This window comes from Enhydra lutris, unplaced genomic scaffold, assembly GCF_002288905.1.
Source record: "Enhydra lutris kenyoni isolate GAN:26980312 unplaced genomic scaffold, ASM228890v2 scaffoldscaffold55, whole genome shotgun sequence".
Classification (NCBI taxonomy): domain Eukaryota; kingdom Metazoa; phylum Chordata; class Mammalia; order Carnivora; family Mustelidae; genus Enhydra; species Enhydra lutris.
Genome location: NW_019154139.1, coordinates 8,341,298 through 8,362,543, shown reverse-complemented (window position 1 = coordinate 8,362,543; position 21,246 = coordinate 8,341,298). Strand labels below are relative to the sequence as shown.

General features: G+C 44.4%; 1 protein-coding gene across 2 annotated transcripts in view; it reads left to right on the top strand.

Annotated features, from left to right (window-relative positions):
* LOC111157487 (trinucleotide repeat containing 6B) overlaps nucleotides 1-20,410 on the top strand; it is a 185,601-nt gene extending 165,191 nt beyond the window's left edge. Inside the window, exons 15-25 of one of the 2 annotated variants that reach the window (XM_022518917.1) lie at nucleotides 506-637; nucleotides 916-1,011; nucleotides 1,184-1,370; nucleotides 7,942-8,079; nucleotides 10,286-10,462; nucleotides 12,113-12,259; nucleotides 12,523-12,618; nucleotides 15,156-15,380; nucleotides 15,821-15,891; nucleotides 18,435-18,574; nucleotides 19,533-20,410. In XM_022518917.1, the coding sequence (XP_022374625.1) occupies nucleotides 506-637; nucleotides 916-1,011; nucleotides 1,184-1,370; nucleotides 7,942-8,079; nucleotides 10,286-10,462; nucleotides 12,113-12,259; nucleotides 12,523-12,618; nucleotides 15,156-15,380; nucleotides 15,821-15,891; nucleotides 18,435-18,574; nucleotides 19,533-19,920 (1,797 nt within the window). In that variant the 3' untranslated portion in view covers nucleotides 19,921-20,410. The remainder of the gene's footprint in view (nucleotides 1-505; nucleotides 638-915; nucleotides 1,012-1,183; nucleotides 1,371-7,941; nucleotides 8,080-10,285; nucleotides 10,463-12,112; nucleotides 12,260-12,522; nucleotides 12,619-15,155; nucleotides 15,381-15,820; nucleotides 15,892-18,434; nucleotides 18,575-19,532) is intronic. The other variant, XM_022518918.1, reaches the window with a different exon arrangement.
* Nucleotides 20,411-21,246: the final 836 nt, after the last annotated feature.

The following is a 21,246-nucleotide window of genomic DNA, read 5'->3' as shown; positions in this document are numbered from 1 at the left end:
TGGGCTGACTGGGTGGCTCAGTCGGTTAAGCATCTGCCTTCTGCTCAGGTCATGTCCTGGGATCCTGGGGTCAAGCCCTGCTCAGCAGGGAGTCTGCTTCTCCCTCTCCCTCAGCCTGCTACTCCCTCTGCTTGTGCTCTGTGTCTGTCAGATGAATAATTAAAATCTCCTTTAAAAATTTAAAAGCAAAATAAAAAGATTTTATTTTAGGTACTCTGCCCCCAATGTGGGGCTCGAACTTAGAACCCCCAAGATCAGGAGTTGTACACTCCACTGACTGAGCCAGCCAGTTGCCCCTAAAATTAGCTCTTAACTATCTCACCACTCAGAGATAACCATTGTTAACACTTTAGTGTATTTCTCCTGATCATTTAATATTTTTCACAAATACTTGTCAAGGAAAACCGTGAGTGCTTGTTTTAGACCTATTAAGACCTTCTTAGAGGGGGAAAAAAATGTTTTATTTTGGTAAGTTCTAAAAAATGCATCTTTTTTTTCTTGTTAGGTTTCTGCCTCAATGCTCAAGCAGTTTCCCAACAGTGGCCTGAACCCAGGTCTTTTCAATGTGGGGCCCCAGTTATCTCCTCAACAAATTGCCATGCTGAGCCAGCTTCCACAAATTCCCCAGTTTCAGTTGGTGAGTAGCAGATTTTCCTCCTATAGCTTAAAAAAAAAAAAAAAAAGGCTATTTGCTTTTTTTTTCCCCTATAACTTTGATTTGCTTCGTTTTATGCATGTTTAAGGGTCATATGAGCTCAACTAGAAGTAGATGTGCCCAGTAGACCAGGAACAGGGAGGTCCTTCCCTCCTAGACGCTTGATTCAGCCACTGTGCTTTGGTGCACAGCTCACTGGGGTGTCTCAGTAAGTCGAGCTCAGGAAACTTTGCGCTTCTCTCCCCTCCCCTGTTTTGTAGGCATGTCAGCTTCTCCTGCAGCAGCAGCAGCAGCAGCAGTTGCTACAGAACCAGAGGAAGCTTTCTCAAGCCGTGCGCCAGCAGCAAGAGCAGCAGGTACGCGGGGTTGGCAGGGTCCCTCTAGTGCTCTGTGTGAGGACTGCAGCTCGGCGCCTCTGAGAGCCCAGCACCAGCCGCCTGTGGTCTCTGCTGGGAGGGTCGGGGTGCCGGCTTCTCATGTGTCCGTTTTCCCTCCGGTTCCCCCTCATTCTGGCCTCCTGGCCTCCAGCTGGCTCGGATGGTGAGCGCGCTCCAGCAGCAGCAGCAGCAGCAGCAGCAGAGACAGCCTGGCATGAAGCACTCGCCCTCTCATCCCGTTGGGCCCAAGCCACATCTGGACAACATGGTACCCAACGCTCTGAATGTGGGGCTCCCAGACCTTCAAACCAAAGGGCCAATACCTGGATATGGTTCTGGTAAGTGGGCAGTAGTGCAGATCACCTTTAACAAAATCTGCCAGTCACGCACTGAGCCTCTGGTGGAGCTCGGTCCTCCTTAACCCCTGTTTGCGCAGTAGCCACACGAGAGAGAGGATTCTCATCCTGGCCTTACAGCCGATAGCCTAGAGTTCTGATGGTATTTGAAAGCTGACCACACGATGAGTAAATCTCAGAGCTGTGCTTCCGACTTCTCTGGGTCCAAGGGGGTCTTTTACTATTTTCAAATGGCAACCTGCTCTTCTGCCATCAGGAATTTTTTTTTTTTAAGATTTTATTTATTTATTTGACGGAGAGAGAGCACAAGTAAGCAAAGCGGCAGACAGAGGGAGAGAGAACCAGGCTCTATGCTGAGCAGGGAGCCCAATGCGGGGCTCGATCCCAGGACCCTGGGATCATGACCTGAGCCGAAGGCACACATTTAACCAACTTAGCCACCCAGGCGCCCCTGCCACTGGGAATTTTTGAAAGCCAGTTGAAACGTTTGTTTGCGCTGTGAGTGCCACACGCATCTGAAGTTATAATCTGTTAGAATATGTACAGGCTGAGGTGTTTAGCTCTACTGCTAAAAGTTCCTTCTTGTGGAGAAATGGAGAACTAAATGAAGCTCGGGAGACAAACTGATAGAATTCTTCTGATATTAGTATTTCATCTGATTTAAATAGAATTAGCTCAAGTAAGGTTATACCTTTGACATTCATCAAGAATTTGTTGGCAGGCAGACGGTAGCTCTTTCAGAACCGGGGAACGTGTGGTAAGCAGAATCCAGTCCATGAGGCAACAGTGACTTAAAAATAAAATGTAAAAATTAAAAAGGTACCACACACCACAGTGGGTTTTTTCTCAAAGTGATAAGATTCAGGTTTTATTTTGGTAAGGAAAATACTGTTCTGTGCGAACTCAAAAATAAGAGTCAGGGAGACCTAAAACCCTTGGCTCCTAGGAAACAAAGCGACTCTGGATGCATAGCCCTGTGCTCTGCTCTACTTCTGTGGGGTGCACACTGCCTGCTGGGTGTCCAAGTGCAGAGAAGAGCAGGGACTTCCAAGGATACCTTGATCCTGATCCTGGATAGTTTTAAGGGAATTAATTTCCAGATCCACCAATGGCATTGTTTCTTTAAAATGGTCTGATTGAGAACTGACTTAAATTCAAAATAACCTTTCTTCTACTTGACGTAAAAGAATAGCAAACTCTCCACCAGCTCCTGTCTTACTAAGGCCTGCCCATCTTGGGTGTAGAAATCCAGGGTGCTAAGCAAGGGGGAAGCCTCCCATGATGACTAAGGAGGGTGTCATTAACTCTGTGTTTCCAGGCTTCACCTTCTCCCTTTTTTTTTTTTAAGGTTTTATTTATTTATTTGACAGAGAGAGATCACAAGTAGACAGAGAGGCAGGCAGAGAGAGGAGGAAGCAGGCTCCCCGTTGAGCAGAGAGCCTAATGCCGGCCTTGAGCCCAGCACCCTGGGATCATGACCTGAGCTAAAGGCAGAGGCTTAACCCACTGAGCCACCAAGGCACCCCAAGGCTTCACCTTCTTACTACGTTTTCTGTTAAGGATAAAACGAAATAAGAACCTGGGTATTTTGGTATGTGTCCAGTTCTTGTGAATTTAGATGCCGTATATGATAATAAAGCAAGGTAGGTTTGCTTATTCCATCCCCTTTTGGCAGAGAGTGCGTGGTTCCCAGAGTAGGGTCTAGTCGTACAAAGCAAAGTGGACATCTGGAAGCCCCGGGCAGCTTTTCCACATGTTGAAATGCATAGTTCTTTTGAGCTCTTCAGTCTCATCCCCTAGGTCCATGTCTTAGGTGGAAAGAAAAGTATCTTCCAACAACTTGAGCAACATAGGTTAGTGACACAGATACTCTTAAGTACACATTTTTTCACAATTTATCAGATAAAACCTGTGAATAGACCTCTTATGTGCTTTTATTTAGGCTTTTTTTTTTTTTATGGCTGAAGGATCAGAGTTTTATATACATACAAACGTATTACATTTACTGAAGAAAAGGCATTTTTTTTTATCATACTTTTGTTTCAAAGTAACTTGTAAATTTATGCATTATAATCAAAATTAAGTAAGGAGAAAAACATACTTACTGATTTATTTCCATTTGGTCACTTATGAAACAGTAGTAAATTTTATTAGGTCTTTATCATATTAATTGTGATCTGACCACTTACAATCTGCCTTATAAAATACACTTCGCAATTTATTTCACAGTTAAAAATGTCCTTAATTCGGGGCGCCTGGGTGGCTCAGTGGGTTAAAGCCTCTGCCTTCGGCTCAGGTCATGATCCCAGGGTCCTGGGATCGAGCCCCGCATCAGGCTCTCTGCTCAGCGGGGAGCCTGCTTCCTCCTCTCTCTCTCTGCTTGCCTCTCTGCCTCCTTGTGATTTCTGTCTGTCAAATAAATAAATAAATCTTTAAAAAAAAAATGTCCTTAATTCCTTAATATTATGACATTTATTTGAATTGAAAAATACTTTTTGGGATTCAAAGTAAATCTAATTTGGCTGCCTGTTTTGAATAACTAAATCTATAGCTATAAGATTTTGATGAGAATCTACATAATGCATACAGAGAGGTTAAATTTTTTTCAAAAAGTGTATAGCAAAGATGTAGTAAAATGAATACTATTTCACTTTTCCTACTACTGAGTATTAAACTAAAAAAGACACCTCTGAGTGAAAGAGAAGCACGAACAGTTAAAAGCCTCTTAGTAAGTCCTTTAAAAAAGCCTCTTTTGGTATATTTTCTTAAAATTAAAAAGTTGAATGAGTTTAATGACTCTTTAACTGATCCTTGACTAATTGTTTTTATTTTTTAAAAAATGGTTTCTCATTCTCTGCTTTTAGCAGAATTGAAAATATACCTAACTGAGTTGTCTGGGGTTGTTTGAACAGCTGTGTACTTATATATAAGATTTCTTGGTGCTTTTTGTCTCTCAGAATTTAAAAAGTAGGAATAATGTGAACTCCCTCTCATATCTCTCATGTATAGATATCTGAACTAATCAAGAAGTAAAGTCCCTTGTCTATTAGAAAATGTCCTAGGGCATCTGGGTGGCTCAGGCAGTTGGGCGTCTGACTCTTAGCTCAGCTCTGGTCTTGGTCTCAGGGTAGTGAGTTCAAGCCCCGTGCCAAGTGTGGAACTTACTTAAAAAAAAAGGAAAAAAACATACTTCCAATAAAATTTTACTTCTCATGTTTAAAATTAATCAAAATTTGGAGGCGCCTGGCTGGCTCAGTTGTTCGAGCATGCAATTCTTAATCTCAGGGTTGTAAGTTTGAGCCCCATGTTGGGTAGAGACTACTTAAAAATATATATATTTGTGTTAAATGAGCAACTATGGGTGGTTTGTTTCTTTTACAGTGTATTTTTATTATTATAAAAGCACGGATTTGTTTTTTAATCTATAATAAAAGGAAAAGCGGGAAAGAAAGAACTAACATAGACAAAGAGTGTGAAAGAGGAAATCCCAGTTTCCTCAAGGAGGTGGCAGCTGAGCCAAGCGGTAATGATGAGTAGTCAGTGAAGCAGCGTGTGTGGCAGAGAAGGTAATTCTGGCCAGGATGGATAAGGGGGGCCAAGGGTTGGATCTGTAGGAACGATAAGATAGGTAAAAAGGATGTACTGGGGACATGAACCCCTGAGAGAGCAGGAGGCATGTCTTATTTCTTGTTGTCCCTCAGCTCCTCACAGAGCCTGGCACAAATGAGGCTTTCTGTGGGGGTGCGCTAACCTGAACCAAAGGACTGTTGGACTGGAGCTCAGGTTCTGTGCTGGTGAGCCAGAGGGTTACTGGGAGGCTGTTTGGTGGACCGAGGAGTGTGGTTTTGATGAAGTAGCAAGGACAGAAAGGTCTTGGACGTTGCTGGGCTTTGAGATATGGTGCCTCACAAATGGCGTAGAGGTTGTGAGTCTTGCCCATTACTCTGGGACATCGAAGAAAGACCCAGAACCATGTGCAGCCTCACGCTGATTCTTCCTCTCCGATTTTGGGTTCAGAGATTAAACCTTTCAGGGCAGTTTTATCTCCTGTTCTCTGCACAGCCCTCTGGGTGTTTCCTTCCCAAACCTTGTTCCTTGGTTAGGACGCTGCCTTGCTTTGGTGATGTTTGATTCCCAAGTTTCTAACCAGAAAGATGCCAACTTCGCTTAAGGTTCAGATGGAACTGCTCAAACTGTCCCCTCATCCCCTCGAGATGTGTAACTCTTCATAATTTTCTACGCTTCACGTGTCACAAAAGGACTCTAAGCAGCTGAAATTAAATAATTATAATTCACAGTGGGTTCTAAAGACATTTCAGAGCAACTCTAAAGAAAAAGTAACGTGGGGGCGCCTGGGTGACTCAGTTGGTTAAGTGTTTGCCTTTAGCTCAGGTCATGAACCTGGGGTCCTGGGGTTGAGTCCCACGCCAGGCTCCCTGCTCAGTGCAGGGGCAGGGGGGCTGCTTCTCCCTCTCCCTCTGCCATTACCCCTGCCTGTGCACTCTCTCTCTCTGTCAAATAAATGAATGGAATCTTTAAAAAAAAAAAAAAAAAAAAGGAGAAAAGAAAAGAAATATGTAAGGAATGGTTCTTTATCTTCTTACTAATTGTCACGTTTTTTCTAGTCTTCACCATATAATCCAGGGTTATTCCCAAAAGCTCTTCCTCCATGGTTAGAACCAAGCTTTCAAATAGCCTGGAATCCAGGCACTTGGCGTTGGTTTTCTCTGTCAAAGGTAGAGGCGTTCCTTGCCCAAGGAGCAACCCACTTAGGCCATTAAAGCTTCTGTCAGAGAAAGGCCTTATTGCTTTCAGCCCTGCTGTCCTCCAGTCTGACTTCATTTCAGCTACATAGGAAAACAGAAAATACCTTAAACTCTTCTTTAAAAAAAAAAAAAAAATCAGTTAATTTGAAGTATTTCCAGCTTATGCCAAGAATTTCTGCTCCCCGCCCCCATGCTCCAAGTAATCACTTGGACTAGTAAAGTTGCTTACAAACAGTGCGAAGCAGTGTTCTTTATATTAATAGCAACATTTGAAATATAGGTCAAGGTGTTAGGAATGATTTGAACTGGATCTGTTATGCATTTATAAAACTGACTCTCACAACTCAGAAGCACAGGGAGAAAACGTGACCTGGGCCCTCATGGGATTTGGATAATAAGTAGAATCTCGGAGCCAGTGAGGTACCACACATGGTCGGAGGGTCAAGTGGGCACAGCGAGAAGCGTGGCCTGGCTGCCGTGGCGCATCTTCTCCAGAACCAGCAGATGGGGTTTGGCTCCTGCAGCTGCCTGAGCTTTCGCGTGACGGGACCCCTGCTCACCCCCCTTGCGATGGCTGTTCTGTGCTCACTGCGGTCCATCCTCAGTCTCCCTCTGGCTATTCATTGCTCTTGCCCTCCTCTGTTTCGTTTGTGTATTTTAGTACTTTATTTTGCTCTTTATGTCGAGTACATTCTGATCCACAGTGGGTGGTGGGGCCTGGGAGACCTCGTCAGCAAGCCTCTCATGCTGATTCTCCCCTGTTCCGCCCGGTGCAGCAGGAAGTCATGACCCACCTACACTCATGCTAAAAGCCTTGACACTTGAGGCTTACCTGGGGTTCGTGGCAAAGTAACCTCTGAACCTCTCCTTCATTGCCTGTTCGAGCTCTGGGGTCTTCATCACTGCGTAAAGATTTCTTTCAAATTGATCTCCTGCATCTGCCTTGACTTCTATGTGCCCCATTCTTACACTGCCAGTTCTTTTTCTAAAATACAAACTTTTTTTTAGTTTATTTATTTTTAGTCATCTCTGCACCCAATGTAGAGCTCAAACTCATGACCCCAAGATTAAGAGTTGCTTGCTCTTCCAACGGAACCATCCAGGCGCTCCCTAAAATACAAACTTAGTTTTCTCTTTCTCTCACTTGTTAAAAAATGTCTTTATCTCCTGTCTTAGGGAGAAAAAGGCCCAAAGTCCTTGGCCTAAAACATAAAGAACCCTACAGAACATGACTCTCTTTCCCCCCCAATCTCCTGTCACCCTGCCTCACTTCAGCCATGGTTAGCCCAGCACTAGAGTCACACTGAACTCCTCATTCCCTAAATGTACCAGATTGTCATCAATTAAAGCTTTCTGCTTGGTGTCCTTGACTTAGTTGCATACCTGCCATCAGCCCTAAATCAAATATCCCTTCTTCTGCAAAGCCTTTCTTCAGCCAGACACCCTCACCCTCATGGCTATTGTTCTGCCATATTAGTTTGATGTGTGGAGATGGCACTTTGAGTTGGCGAATTCCTGGCCCCAGCATTCTGCCTGGCTCAGGCGTTAGCTGAATGAGTGAGTGTTGGGGAGTCCTGCACATTTTCATACCTGCACAAAGAGCCATTGCTTTCTTGAGCAAGCAAGGGCCAAGATGAGTGTTTTGAATCAAAATCTCTGTTTCTGAGTGAAGAAACGTTTTGTGAATGAGTCTTTAAATGACAAATGAAGTTGGTTCTATCTCAGATCTCTTGGTTGCTGATACTAGAAATATATATGAAGATGTAAAATATGGTTCTCTGTTTTAGGCTTCAGCTCTGGCGGCATGGACTATGGCATGGTTGGTGGGAAGGAGGCTGGAACAGAGTCTCGCTTTAAACAATGGACCTCCATGATGGAGGGACTGCCCTCTGTAGCCACACAGGAAGCCAATATGCACAAAAATGGTAAGAGCAAGCAAAGCCTTACGAGTTGGAGCTGTACAGCCTTCCCGGGCCTTGATGATACATCCTGTAAAATTATTTTAAAGCACAAATCTTTAGCTTTTTCCTGATCTCTTGATTTTTTTTTTCCTCCAAATCCTATGATCACCTGTGAGAGGCAGGTTGGGGTTGTGTATATTTCAAATTATAAGAAACTTAAAATGCTAGCTGTAATTAAGGGGAGCAAAATTTCCCACCTGTAATGGGATTGAGGACAGTAGCAGTGAAGTCGAGTACCCATTAGGATGAAACCCTAATATTTGGGCTAAGAGAACAGAACCCTTTTTTTTTTTTTTTTGAGGTATAAGAGATCACAACAAATATCATGTTGATTACTCGAACCCTTTAGTCTCCAAAAGATAGATGACTAATAATACATGAGATTTGAACTGTCCACAAAGCTTTCTTGTTCGTAATGAATTAGTGTCCGCAGGACAGCAGCTGAGGGACATCACGGGCTTTGGTTGTGAACCGTGGGCTCTTCATTTCCATCATTCTCTGTAAATGCTTCTCTGTGTCCCTGTAAAACAGATAAAAGGTCTTCGAAACTTCCTTCAGCCTTTGCTTCAATGTTTATTTTACTGGACAGTAATTCACGTGGACTCAACTGTAGCCTTGAGAACCAGGTATAACTGGGTGTTGGGCTGGTCCGGCCGCAGTTCCCTGGCAGACCTGAGCGCCTCGGGTCTGAAAACTTCCAGTGTTCCTTTATCAACCACTTTTGAATCCGAGAGACAGTAAACTGGCCACATGGAGCTCCTCCTTGCTCTCCCTGTGTGCTTTCATTTGATTTCATGCCACGAAATCAAGAATGATTTATTGAAATTCTAACACCTACCTCTAGACTGAATAATTCAGGCCCAGCATTTGTAGCTTTGGGCGCCTATCCTGCTTCCTTAGGCTGGTGATTTGTCAGGTCCCTTTGTCCCCAAAGACATGATTGGTGCATGATAATAAACACAAAATGTCATGTGAGAGGATATCTAGAAGTTTAAACTTCTACTTGCCTTTTCAGAGCTTATAGATACAGTGCTCCCCATTTCCTCAGCCATCGCCACGGTAATTGAGCTCTTCATTTCCTACGACTTCAGTGTGATGTGCCCTTGAGTCACATTTCTGTCAGCGGCTCCAGAAATGCAGGCGATGTCTTAGCAGAGCGTGGAGGTGGTTTTGATAATGCTCCTACTGGGCCAACACAGGCAAATTATTTTAATCAATATTTACACAAATATTTTAATACATCATGCTGGGAATAATTTTATCTGTTTATAAACAGCATCCTGAGGGGAGATCAGGTGACACAATGCGGCATGTAAAATTCATTTGAGAAAGAAATAGGGTAGTATCTCACAGAGGTCCAAAGTTTTATTGAAGGTGAAGATCCTTTTTTGTTAGGTTAAGAGAACTTTTGAGCTTTCAATGTTCTTCCTGCCTCGTAGCATCAGAAATGCATAAAAGGGGCCCAGACAGAACTGCCGAAATCTCTCAGGAAGAAAGTTACAAAAGGATTAGCTCTGCTTCGTGTGTGGGGCCATGGGCTGCAGAGCTGCAGGGTTCCCTGCTCCCCTCATGCTGGAGAGACCCAAGGCGGGACTACATCTCATGGCTTTGGAATTCAAAGCAATGGCAGATGCTCTTCTCTCCAGTGGGCTCCCTCTGTGTACACTGCTTCTTCCAGCTATTTGAGGTCTGATGAGCACGGAAGAACCTGGGGTGGTGGCGGGGGTTGGGGGAAGGCATCCGTACAAGTGTCGTGAGAACATATCCTATGTACCACGGATTGTGTCGTGTTTTTCCCCATTTCTCATTCTTGAGTCATTAGTATGGAAATTGGGGAGAATGATATGATTCATTGTTGATGAAAGTTTTGTTAATTTCTTAAACCATGGAATTTTAAAACTGAAAGGAAGATTCGAGAATGAGAAAAGTGCTGTGTGTCTCATTGAGACCCCAGGAGGCTCAGGAAGGTGAAGTGGATTGTTTCTACTCATCCTGCTTGTGAAGTGGATACTGGCTCACCAGGGCGACCTCTCATTCCAGTGCCTTTTTTTTTTTCCCCTTTTTAACTGAGTAAACATCAGAATACTGTTCTCTGCTGAATAAGAGACTTGACAAGTTGTGTTCATAAGAATCGTTTCTGGGTGTGAATAAATTTCCTCTCTCCCCTCAGGCGCTATCGTGGCCCCTGGTAAGACTCGAGGAGGGTCACCATACAACCAGTTTGATATCATCCCGAGTGACACACTGGGTGGCCATACGGGTCCTGCTGGTGATAGCTGGTTACCTGCCAAATCTCCACCAACAAATAAAATCGGAAGTAAATCCAGCAATGCCAGTTGGCCTCCAGGTACTGTCCAGGCCATGTTTTTTTTGTTTTTTTGTTTTCTGGTATATCGTCTGTTTTTAATTCTTAATCTTGGGTTCTGGGCAGATTGCTTTTGCCAGTTATTAAGGCACTTACTTTATTTTTTCATTTCGTAATTACTGTCTGATAAGAGCCAGGCGTGTGCTGTGCTGTGGGAAAGATAGGACATTCACAGTAGATGGGGTCTCCTCCGCTCCTTCGAGTTCAGTCAGGAAGGTAAGGTGTGGACGCTGGTCCCCTGCAAGGCAGGTAACTGTGATGAACACTGCAGAGGCATGGACGAGCTATAGGAGGTCAGAGGAGTGGAATTTGGGAGATCAGAGAAGGTGATGTGGGAGCATTGGCACTGTGGCATTCATCGGTGCATAGGATGCCTTGTAACATGGGATCTTCTGAAATGTCCATGTAATTGACTTGTTTATTCATGAAGCAAGTATTACCAGTTAGGTCCCAGGTATGCAATAATGCTGCTGTGAGAGTCTTTGTTACTTTTTTCCTCTCTTTTTATTTTGATACAATATTTTCATTGTAAAAATTTTTCAAATTTAGTTAAGCAAAAATAAAAAATCGGCGTGTCTCTCTCTAAACCTCTTCCTGTATGGGTGTGTTTGTAATAGGAATCCATTTCGTTTCCTCCCATTGAGGCTCGTATAATGTATATGGTTTGTGTGTAATGCTGTATCTCTCTGTGTCGTGATTGGGAAAACAAAAGTTTGTAAATCCTATCCCATGGCTTTGAGTAGGATTTAAATTAACCGATAAAAAAAATTGCAGACACGTGTCCACGTATTCTAGGCTTTCTTGTGATAAGCCGGCTCATTCCTGCTGTTTGTCCCTGGCCGTTCCACGTCACGGTGGTCACTTGCGTTGTGTTTTCTTTTGTGCATCTGAGCCAATTTTCAGTGAAATAAATGGGAGAAGTCACTCATCTCCAACCCAGATTTTCTCCCAGTTCTTGTTCTGGATGCCCGGACAGTTCTCCTGAGCACCGGGTTACTTACTCCTGATTTTGCTGCCCTCGGGCCCGAACTTCCCTGGGAGCAGGAGGAGCAGCCACCTGGACCAGGCACTGACGGGCTCTGGCTCAAAGCCACAGAGACAGAAAAAGTCAGCATGCTTGATAATATAGAGGTGCTGGCACAGTACCTGTTGGGGCTGAGTGTTTTGTGTTTTAAGATTTTTATTTATTCAACAGACAGAGATCACAAGTAGTTAGAGAGGCAGGCAGAGGGGGCGGTGGGAAGCAGGCTCCCTGCCAAGCAGAGAGCCCGATGCGGGGCTCGATCGCAGGACCCCGAGATCATGACCTGAGCCAAAGGCAGAGGCTTAACCTACTGAGCCACCCAGGTGCCCCCGGGCTGAGTTTTTTATCTTTAATTTCATGATAAAAGTCTGAACTAAAATAGATTGAGTATTCTACTTTTCACAGATCTGTGTCTTATATCAAAAACTAACTTGAGGGGCATCTGGCTGGCTCAGTCAGAGGAACATAGGACTTGATCTCGGGGTTGTGAGTCTGAGCCCCACACTGGGCGTAGATATTCCTTAAAAATAAAATTTAAAAAAAGAAACTTGATTTTTATCATTTTTTGAACAACCTCCTACCTCTAATATTTGTTCTCCTTCTTTCAGAATTCCAACCAGGAGTGCCGTGGAAAGGTATCCAAAACATTGACCCTGAATCTGACCCCTATGTCACCCCAGGAAGTGTGCTGGGGGGTACAGCCACATCTCCCATTGTAGATACTGACCACCAACTTCTGCGGGATAACACCACAGGTAAACGAGTGAGGCATCCTTTGTGTTTATTCAATATCCAACATTCTGTATCTGTCAATCTATGTTTTCATTTGGACCTGCTAATAATCTAATAATTTAATCAGAAAACATAAAAATATGTAGTTTTTCAGGGGTTTTTTGGATACATTTTTAGATACATTTTAATCTTCCATCAAAGGCTAAATACAGTACTTACGGTTTCACTGGTTATACTGACGTCTGTCTGCAGTATTTTCATCTCGTTCTTCCCGTGTCACCCAAAGGGTCTAATTCTTCCCTCAACACCTCGCTGCCTTCACCTGGTGCCTGGCCCTACAGTGCCTCTGACAACTCCTTTACCAACGTTCATAGCACTTCAGGTACAAGTATGAGCTCTCTTTCCCTTGGGCTAGCACTTCCCGTCAGGTTCCCCTTGACAAAGGAGATGGGCACCTATTTCTTAAGGACGACTTCAACAGAAGCTAACTGGCTAAGTCAGCCGAAATGGAGGCACACCTCTTCTGTTGGCCGTGTTCTCAAGGAGCTTCCTGCGGCACAGAGACAGGATGAGACACACAGCTTTAGGACAGGGCAGATGGTGACATAATTGCAGGGAACCTTGTGGGAATCGAGAGGGCAGAGGTTAAATTTGGTGCCACAAGTGCTTTTCTTGAACCAGAAGGAATCATGGGCCATGGGAAGAGCCTGGGAAATCCAGGTTATTATTTCTTAGGCAGCCAATTATGGCTTGCTTTTCTAAAAAAAAAAAAAATCCTTCCACTTATGGACAAAGGCTACAGGCAAATGGCCAAGGGGGGAAAAAAAGAGGCCCTCAGTTAATTCTACCAACAACATTTGTTGAATTCCTTATGTGTATGTGTGTTACTTTTTTTTTTTTTTTTTAAGATGATAGGGAATAACAACTTAATGGATACAGTAAAGCCTTTGAAGTCACTCATTCAACACACTGCCTCACAGATTGGTAGAGAGATTATTTCTGATTGGCACCTTGGTCTTGGAAAAGTTAGACCTCAAGCCATTAAAGTCATTAAGGCTTCTGTTCTGTCCAAGCAAAAGCAAACGGAACAAATCCTTAGCTACTTTCTAAGACACTGTAGGTGAATGGCTTTACAGATTATCTTCTCTTTCTTTTCACCTCTGTGTCACATCGACAGGGTCACAATTGCCTGTCACGTATTGACTGCTCCTGGAGACCAGGCTGAGTCTTCAGCATGAATCCTTACCTTACCTTCATCAAATACTGGGAGCAGGTCCTGGCCTTCTCCCAATTTTATTGATGAAAAAACTCAGACTCAAAGAGCTGATACAGTTTGCCTCAGGTCTGAGTGAGTGTGTAAGGGCACAACTCAGCAGTCCATGTTTCTAACCACCACCCTACATTATACTTTTGTGGGACTTCTTTACACATAAAAATTCATTTTTCAACCCAACTCTTTTATCCCAGTAACTGCCCGTTGTCTTCAGTTGAACTGTTTTTATCCTTTTGTCTACAGTTGGACATTCACCTGAGAGATGACCCAAGAATCACCTCAGACATGTCTAAACTGAATGTATTCTTTTCTGCACCCACCCCCCCATTATCTTTTCCTAACGAAGTCTTTCCATTCAGTAAATGTCTTGGATGTCTCCCAGGGGGTGTAGTCTGCAGCCCCATCTCCCATCCATGTCTTCTGCTCCATTCTACTTGCTGTCACCCAAGATGAGAGCCAAGTTTAAACACTACATGCTCAATCTAGTAGCATCCTCATCGGCCTCCAGCCCAACTTTCCGGCCTCCTATACCTGCTCCTGTGAAATACTGTTCAGCCAGAACTGGAGGAAAACATATTTGGTACAAATAGTGTTCAGATTAGGCATTGGTCTATATTCTCCTGTCTCTCTGAGCCCATCCATTTATGTAAATCCTTCCAGACCTATCTTTGCAAACCCTTACATGATGGCCAAGCGGTGTCTTCTCTGTGTATTGAACATGTGTGATGATGCCTAAGGTTACCAATGCTCTTATTTATCTGTTCTGTCTTCCCCGGTGAACTCTTGAGAATAACTGTTTGTATTACCCACAGCATTGATTTAGTGCCTTTAAGCATCTTAAGCCCTTAGCAAATATTTGTTGATTGTTTTTTGAATGTTGGGGCTCCTGGCTGGCTCAGTCAGTAGAGCATGTGACTCTTGATCTCAGGGTTGTAAGTTCGAGCTCTGTGTTGGCTGTAGAGATTACTTTAAAAAAACCTTGCAAGGGGCGCCTGGGTGGCTCAGTAGGTTAAAGCCTCTGCCTTCGGCTCAGATCATGATCCCAGGGTCCTGGGATGGAGCCCCGCATCGGTCTCTCTGTTCAGCGGGGAGCCTGCTTCCTCCTCTCTCTCTCCCTGCCTCTCCACCTGCTTGTGATCTCTCTCTCTCTCTGTCAAATAAATAAATAAAATAAAATCTTTTAAAAAAAAAAAAACCTTGCAAAAAAATTTTTTATTTGAATGTTGATAGCTAATAATCTGGATCAAGAAAAGTACAAATTTCTAATTACTTTCTATTCAGTCAATGACTATTTATAGAATAGTTTTACTAGGGTTCACATTCTACTGTATCCGTAAGACTAATGGTTCTAGAAATACTTCCCTTCAATTAATCTTCCCTTTCATGTTCTGTTTGACGAAGAAAGTAGTAGAGAATTAGTTATCATATTAAATCTTCAGTTTATATGTTGTCAATTCAGAGTAATAATCATTGACATTTTTGTGTTTAATAAGCTCAAGGGGCAATGTTACTTTGCATTGCTACTCTCAAAATATTTTTTTAACTATTTTTAGAATATTATTTATGAGTATACACAAATTTTATGTATATTGACAAAAGTGACCGGTCCTAACCTTATTCCTTCCTTAATTTTCTCTTCTTTATAGCAAAGTTCCCTGATTACAAATCAACATGGTCCCCAGATCCCATAGGACACAACCCCACTCATCTCTCCAACAAGATGTGGAAAAACCATATTTCCTCAAGGAACACTACACCGCTGCCCCGCCCACCTCCCGGTCTGACCAACCCCAAACCGTCATCTCCCTGGAGCAGCACAGCACCCCGATCAGTCAGGGGGTGGGGGACACAGGACTCGCGGCTTGCCTCGGGTGAGAAGGATCCGCCAAAAGGAGCATCGCTGTTCAAACACAAGGGGTTCATGTTAACACCAAACAAGAACATGAAGTCTTCACAAGACAGGCAGTCTGGTAGAGGAGGGAGTATCTCTTGAGTGGAAGGTAGCATTCAGTCTAGGGCAGAGGGATCCGAGAACTCTCAAGGGACTGTTGAAGCAAAAATGATGACCAGCAGAGGGAGAACATTAGGAGGAAAACGTTGTCTTACCAGTGAGGTACGCGAGTGCAGTGTTGAAGGTCTAGGAAAAGGGAGCTGGCCATTTAGTGACAGGGTGGAGGGGGCGGAGGGCGGTCGAAAAGAGAAGCCGCGGAGAAAAGGAGAGAAGCAGTCTGTGGGCTGCGTGAAAGTGTTTCTCGCGCGTGGCTCCTGACTTGTTTATTGCTCTTCCTAATTGTTTCTCTGGTTGCTTCAGCCTCTACCTGGAGTGATGGTGGCTCAGTCCGTCCCAGTTACTGGCTGGTTCTTCACAATCTCACTCCACAGGTAATCATGTTTCCTTGTGATTTCCGAGACCGGACTTGATTGCATTAACAGGGAAACTCAGGTGTGGGATGTAGGCAGAGGAGAAAGCTCATGAATTTCCTGGTCCCTGCAGAGAGGTCCGGCGCACAGGAGTGGGTCTGCCCACACGAGGGCTTGAAGCCTTCTCCTAAATGGGGATTGTAGGCCCAGCAAGGCTTAAGGCTCAATATCCTCCCATTTTTATGCTTCATAAATAATTAACCATCCATCTCGGCAGTAGAAGAAATCTGTCAATTTCATAGTGTGAATGTCACATGGGTGCTTTCAGTTTTCCGTCTGTTACTCTCTTCTTTGTAGATGGCATTACTAATTTGCTCTCTTCAGAACATGCCCTCTGGGTTGTTTTTACAGTGATGGGTTTCATTTGCCCTCTGTCTGTCACCTTGTTTGCTTGATAACTGACATGTTTGCAGCAGTATTACGTTGAACACTCACATGAGATTAAATGAACCCACTGCAAGGGAGCCCGTGACCTTCACTTGGACTTGACAGGACCCCCTTTACAACACCTTATTCAAAGGAGTCAATTATGTCTCCCTCCCTTTGACACATAAAATGAATTGTCTAGCATTTAATTCATAAATGGATTCATGCACACTTTAGTAAGCAAGCATGTTCTATAGTGTTCCCATGGGATATTAATAGGTCTCTGGCCTAATATGTTTGGAATATATACTTGATTAAACAAAATTAAGCAGGTTTCTTCACTATGAGACTTCTTAGATCCTTTAATATGCTAACATGTATTATGATCCTCTGTGGGGAAATACAGCTCCTCTTAAATTTACTTGCCCAGTGACTCTGTTTGTGCAGAGTGTACCCAGGGCTTGTATTTCAGAGTACATGTGGAGAAGGGTAGTTTCATAAACACAGTTAACATGAGGAAAGGTCTGGGTTGGCTCTTAATCTCCGTATCAATTCAGCTAAAAGCCCTAGGTAGGGTTTTTTTTTTAAGCTGATAATTGACTGAAGTATGAAGATTTTATATGACTTTACTCAAAACTGTATATGCGTCATTAAAACATTTTTAAAGAATTTATTTGAGAGTGAGCACGAGTGTGGGGGGCTGGTGCAGAGGGAGAGGGAAAAGCAGATTCCCCACTGAGAGCCGGACACAGGACTAGATTTCAGGACCCCGAGATCATGACCTGAGCTGAAGGCAGCAGACATTTAGCCGACTGAGCCACCCAGCCATCCCAGAATATGACAACATTCTAAAAGTTGTCGCTCGGTGTGGTGGTTATATGGTTAGGATGAGAGAGACAGTAATGGATACGCTGTTTTGAAAGGAACCTGGGGAAGCTAACAAGCTGTCCACTTCTGTTTTATTCTATGAAAAATAGTGAATACATACGTATATGTGTGTAAAATGAATTAAGGGGTTGGCTGTGTTTGTAGTAAAAAGAATTGTTTAATTTTAAAGCTCAGAACTACCTAATAGACTAATCTACATCGTAGCTTAGAAGAAGGTTTTTAGGGCAAATCTTTGGAACTTGGATAAATTTACTTTCATTACCTAAAATCGTTTAGAGGGCATCTCTGCTGAAAGGTCACTTGTAGCATACTCTAGCCTGTGCTCATATAGTTGCTTATCATTTTCTGTAAAGAAATTTGGTGAACCTGCTGGTTTCCATCCTGCAGGGTTTCCGTGGCGAAACCACACAGCATTTCCACGGCTGCCACCAGTAGCAGGCTGTTCCGATGGTCATCTGTTTCCCTTCCAAAGAAATGAACCGAGTGTTGGACTCTGCAGCCTATCTCAACCTAGTTAAGATCTCGATACAAATAAGTTGATCAGAGTGAAGAAGTAGGTTTGTTCATCCAAGTCCTGGGCGAGAGAAACAGTCTCAAATCACTGGGCATGAGAGTCTGGCTAACAGGAGGCTGAGGCAGCAGAGTTCACAGAGAAGGAGGCAGAAAGTCTTACCCCGGGTTGGCCGCCATGGGAGTCCAAGGACACCACTGTAGTCCGTGAGCTAGGTCAGTCAGCAGCATCCCACACCATGAGGTGTGATTAGCAGTGCTAACCTCTTAGTTCTCTGTGGGATCATTACCCGGGGAAGTGGAGATTACTGCACTGGCGGTGATGCCAAGAACTGGGCATGTTCTCTTAAGTTCTTACTCGGGTGCCGTCTTATTTCTGCTCCCTTAAGCCTGACAGATCAACACACGTTCACTTGTTTAGCTCTTCAAGGAAAGACACTGCAGGTTGAATCGTATGATTTGTTTCGAGCTGTGTTTTACAAACGTTTTTATTTCTAGTATGGACCCATTAGATCTTAGCCCAGGGCTCTGAAAGTCTTAAAATTTGCCTTTAAGACCTCTATTCAGTGCACTCTTTCCTGCTCGGAGTTCTTCCTTCCTTTCTCCAAGACGCATTTTGTGCTGATACCGTTATTTACCATCCCGAAGTCGTCCTTCTTCTCCTGCATAAGAAAGGCCACTTGCGTTCCCTTCACACCCCACGTCCAGGTTTTAATCTCGTGAATGTCATTACCCCTCAGATTGATGGGTCAACGTTGAGAACCATCTGCATGCAGCATGGCCCACTGCTGACATTCCATCTGAACCTAACCCAGGGCACCGCCCTGATCCGATACAGCACCAAACAGGAGGCGGCCAAGGCCCAGACCGCACTGCACATGTGAGTACCCATCGTGCCCTCACTGAGACAGACGCGCATGAAGGTGCACACGTGAGTGGCCTGCCACCTGCTTGACGGGACACAGGTACACAAAAACAGCATCATGGCTTAAGCGATTGCTTGGTACTGAGGGGACTGCTTTTCTCTCCCTACCTAAGCACAGACTGTCCTGTGCATCTCATAGGCCACTCACCAGAATTCCAAAACTAAGGAATTTATGAAGTCGTGAAGTAGTGAGTAAATTTTGTGTGCCGTGAAACAAAGCCAGTGTTTATGAGACTGTGAAACATTGTAAGAAGCGCTGTGACTTTTTGTAATAGAACCTAGCAACCTACCTGGGCTTCTTTGTTGGTGAAGGTGAAACGCAGTGGTCTGGGGGCGGGGGGAGCCGTGGTTTTGTCTAAAGTAGGTGGGACTGGATCACACCGCGACCGTCCCCACTCCCAGCTGCTGTCAGACTGGGAGCCAGCAGATGCCACGGCAGAAAGCTACCAACAGAGGGAGTGGGCAGCAGGGAGGCTCAGGCATGAGTGGGGCCATGACACAGCAGCAGCACCTCCAGATGTCTAAAGCTGAGTCACCCCGTTGCCTGTGGTGTGACCTTCCACCTCCCCTGGGGGAAAAGAGGCGCGACGTTGTTCTCCACGTCTGAATTCCATATACCCAAAGGTTACTGATATGTGGTACCCTCTAGTAGTCTTTGGATGTCCTGAGGTTAGTGATCCCTTATTGATTGAAAACAGTACTTGTCGAGCACCTGGTTGGGTTAAAACCAAGTGTTGATCCTGGAGGCCTGGGGTGGGGCCCATGATGCGGCGTTCTGCAAAGCTTCCTGGGGATGTGGAAGCTGCTAGTCAGAGGGGTACCCAGTGACCCTCGAGGACTCAGCACCCTCAGTCCCTGTGGGTGCTTTAGAATTGCCCTCCAATCCATAGCTGTTTCCTCCCCCTTTTTCTAGGTGTGTGTTGGGAAACACTACCATCCTGGCTGAGTTTGCCACCGATGACGAAGTTAGCCGCTTTCTGGCACAAGCTCAGCCCCCTACACCTGCAGCAACCCCAAGTGCACCCGCCACAGGTTGGCAGTCGCTGGAGACCGGCCAGACCCAGTCAGATCCCGTCGGACCGGCTCTGAATCTTTTCGGTGGGTCCACAGGGCTCGGGCAGTGGAGCAGCAGCGCTGGTGGCAGCAGCGGGGCCGATCTTGCTGGCGCTTCATTGTGGGGGCCCCCAAACTACTCTTCTAGCTTGTGGGGAGTCCCAGCTGTGGAAGATCCCCATAGGATGGGCAGCCCTGCTCCCTTACTACCTGGTGACCTTCTGGGAGGAGGGTCGGATTCAATCTGAACTTAGAACTTTCAACTCTGACCTCGTGACCTTTTTTGGAACAGCAGCAGCACTAACTTGACCTTTTCGTTTTTTTTTTCAACTTGCAATAAATACATTTTTAAAAGGAAAAAAGAAAACGGAGAGAGAAAAAAAAGGTGGGTCATTGACAGACTGTCTGAGCACATAGTTGCCTCCCTTAACTTCAGTTTTTTCGTTTGGAATATGAATCCAAAAAGAGAACATATCACTCTTGAAATACTTGAATCATGAACGCCAACCTAGAAAGACAATGTGAAGCAAGTACACATACCATTTAAATTTAAACACAAAAAAAATTAAAAAAATTAGTTTCTAGTTTTTCACTTTTTTCATGTTATATGGAAGTTGTTGCTAAGAAACATATATACTGAAAAAAAAATAGCTTTTTAACTTTGTTTGCACTGGGTGTGTTTCCGTCCTTAGGTCTACCACGTTTGGGAGGGAGGGGAATTCAAAAGAATTGTTGGGGTGGGGGGGGAAGACTTGACGGAGCCTCACTTTAAAAACAAAAACACAAAAAACCTAAAAAAAAAAAAAAAAAGGAAAAAATTTGTGATTGGCTGGTTGATAAATACCAGTGTGTTCTGGCACATGTAACTGCCCAGGCATGCTCGTTCTGGTGTGTGTGTGCACGTGTGTTCATGTGCATCTGCGTGCATCCTTCTCTCTGTCTCTGTGTGTGTGTGTGCGCGCACCCGTGTCCTCCTCCTCCTCCCCCACTCGATCTCAGAAAGCTGCGTTGCTGACAGTCTGCAGGCTGGCTGGCCGGCCATCTACTTTTTATTTTTTTTTCTTTTTTTTAAACTAAGAGAACACACAAGCGCAGGGAGCCACTGCTTACTAAAGCAACTCCGTTGGGCTGCATTAAGATAAACAGAGTGCTTTTTAATGATTTCATAAGCAGGGAGCTCCTTTCCATTTGCAAATTAGCCCGAGTGAGTTTTCTCTTGCTTTTCTTTTGACCTAGCAGTAGAGCGGAGCACTGCCAAGTCCAAAAAAGTAGGAGAGCAGGAGGCACCTCGTGGAGCAACCGTGTGTTTACTGATTTCTGTTTTTTTTTTTAAAGTTCATGGCCACCGGGCACACGGAATACCCACTAAGTTTTATCCAGGCCTTTTCTTTCATTAGTCTGACTGGGAACAGGCGATTTTTTATGTACACCACGTCTCAAAGGCAGAAAAAGAACGCTCCCCCTCTCATGTCATCAGTAGGAGGAATTGAGCAGACGTGAGGTAGTGCCGAATTAAAGGTTTCCATTGGTTCTCTTTTTCGTTTTGTGAAAACGGACACAAATCGGTTGCGAGC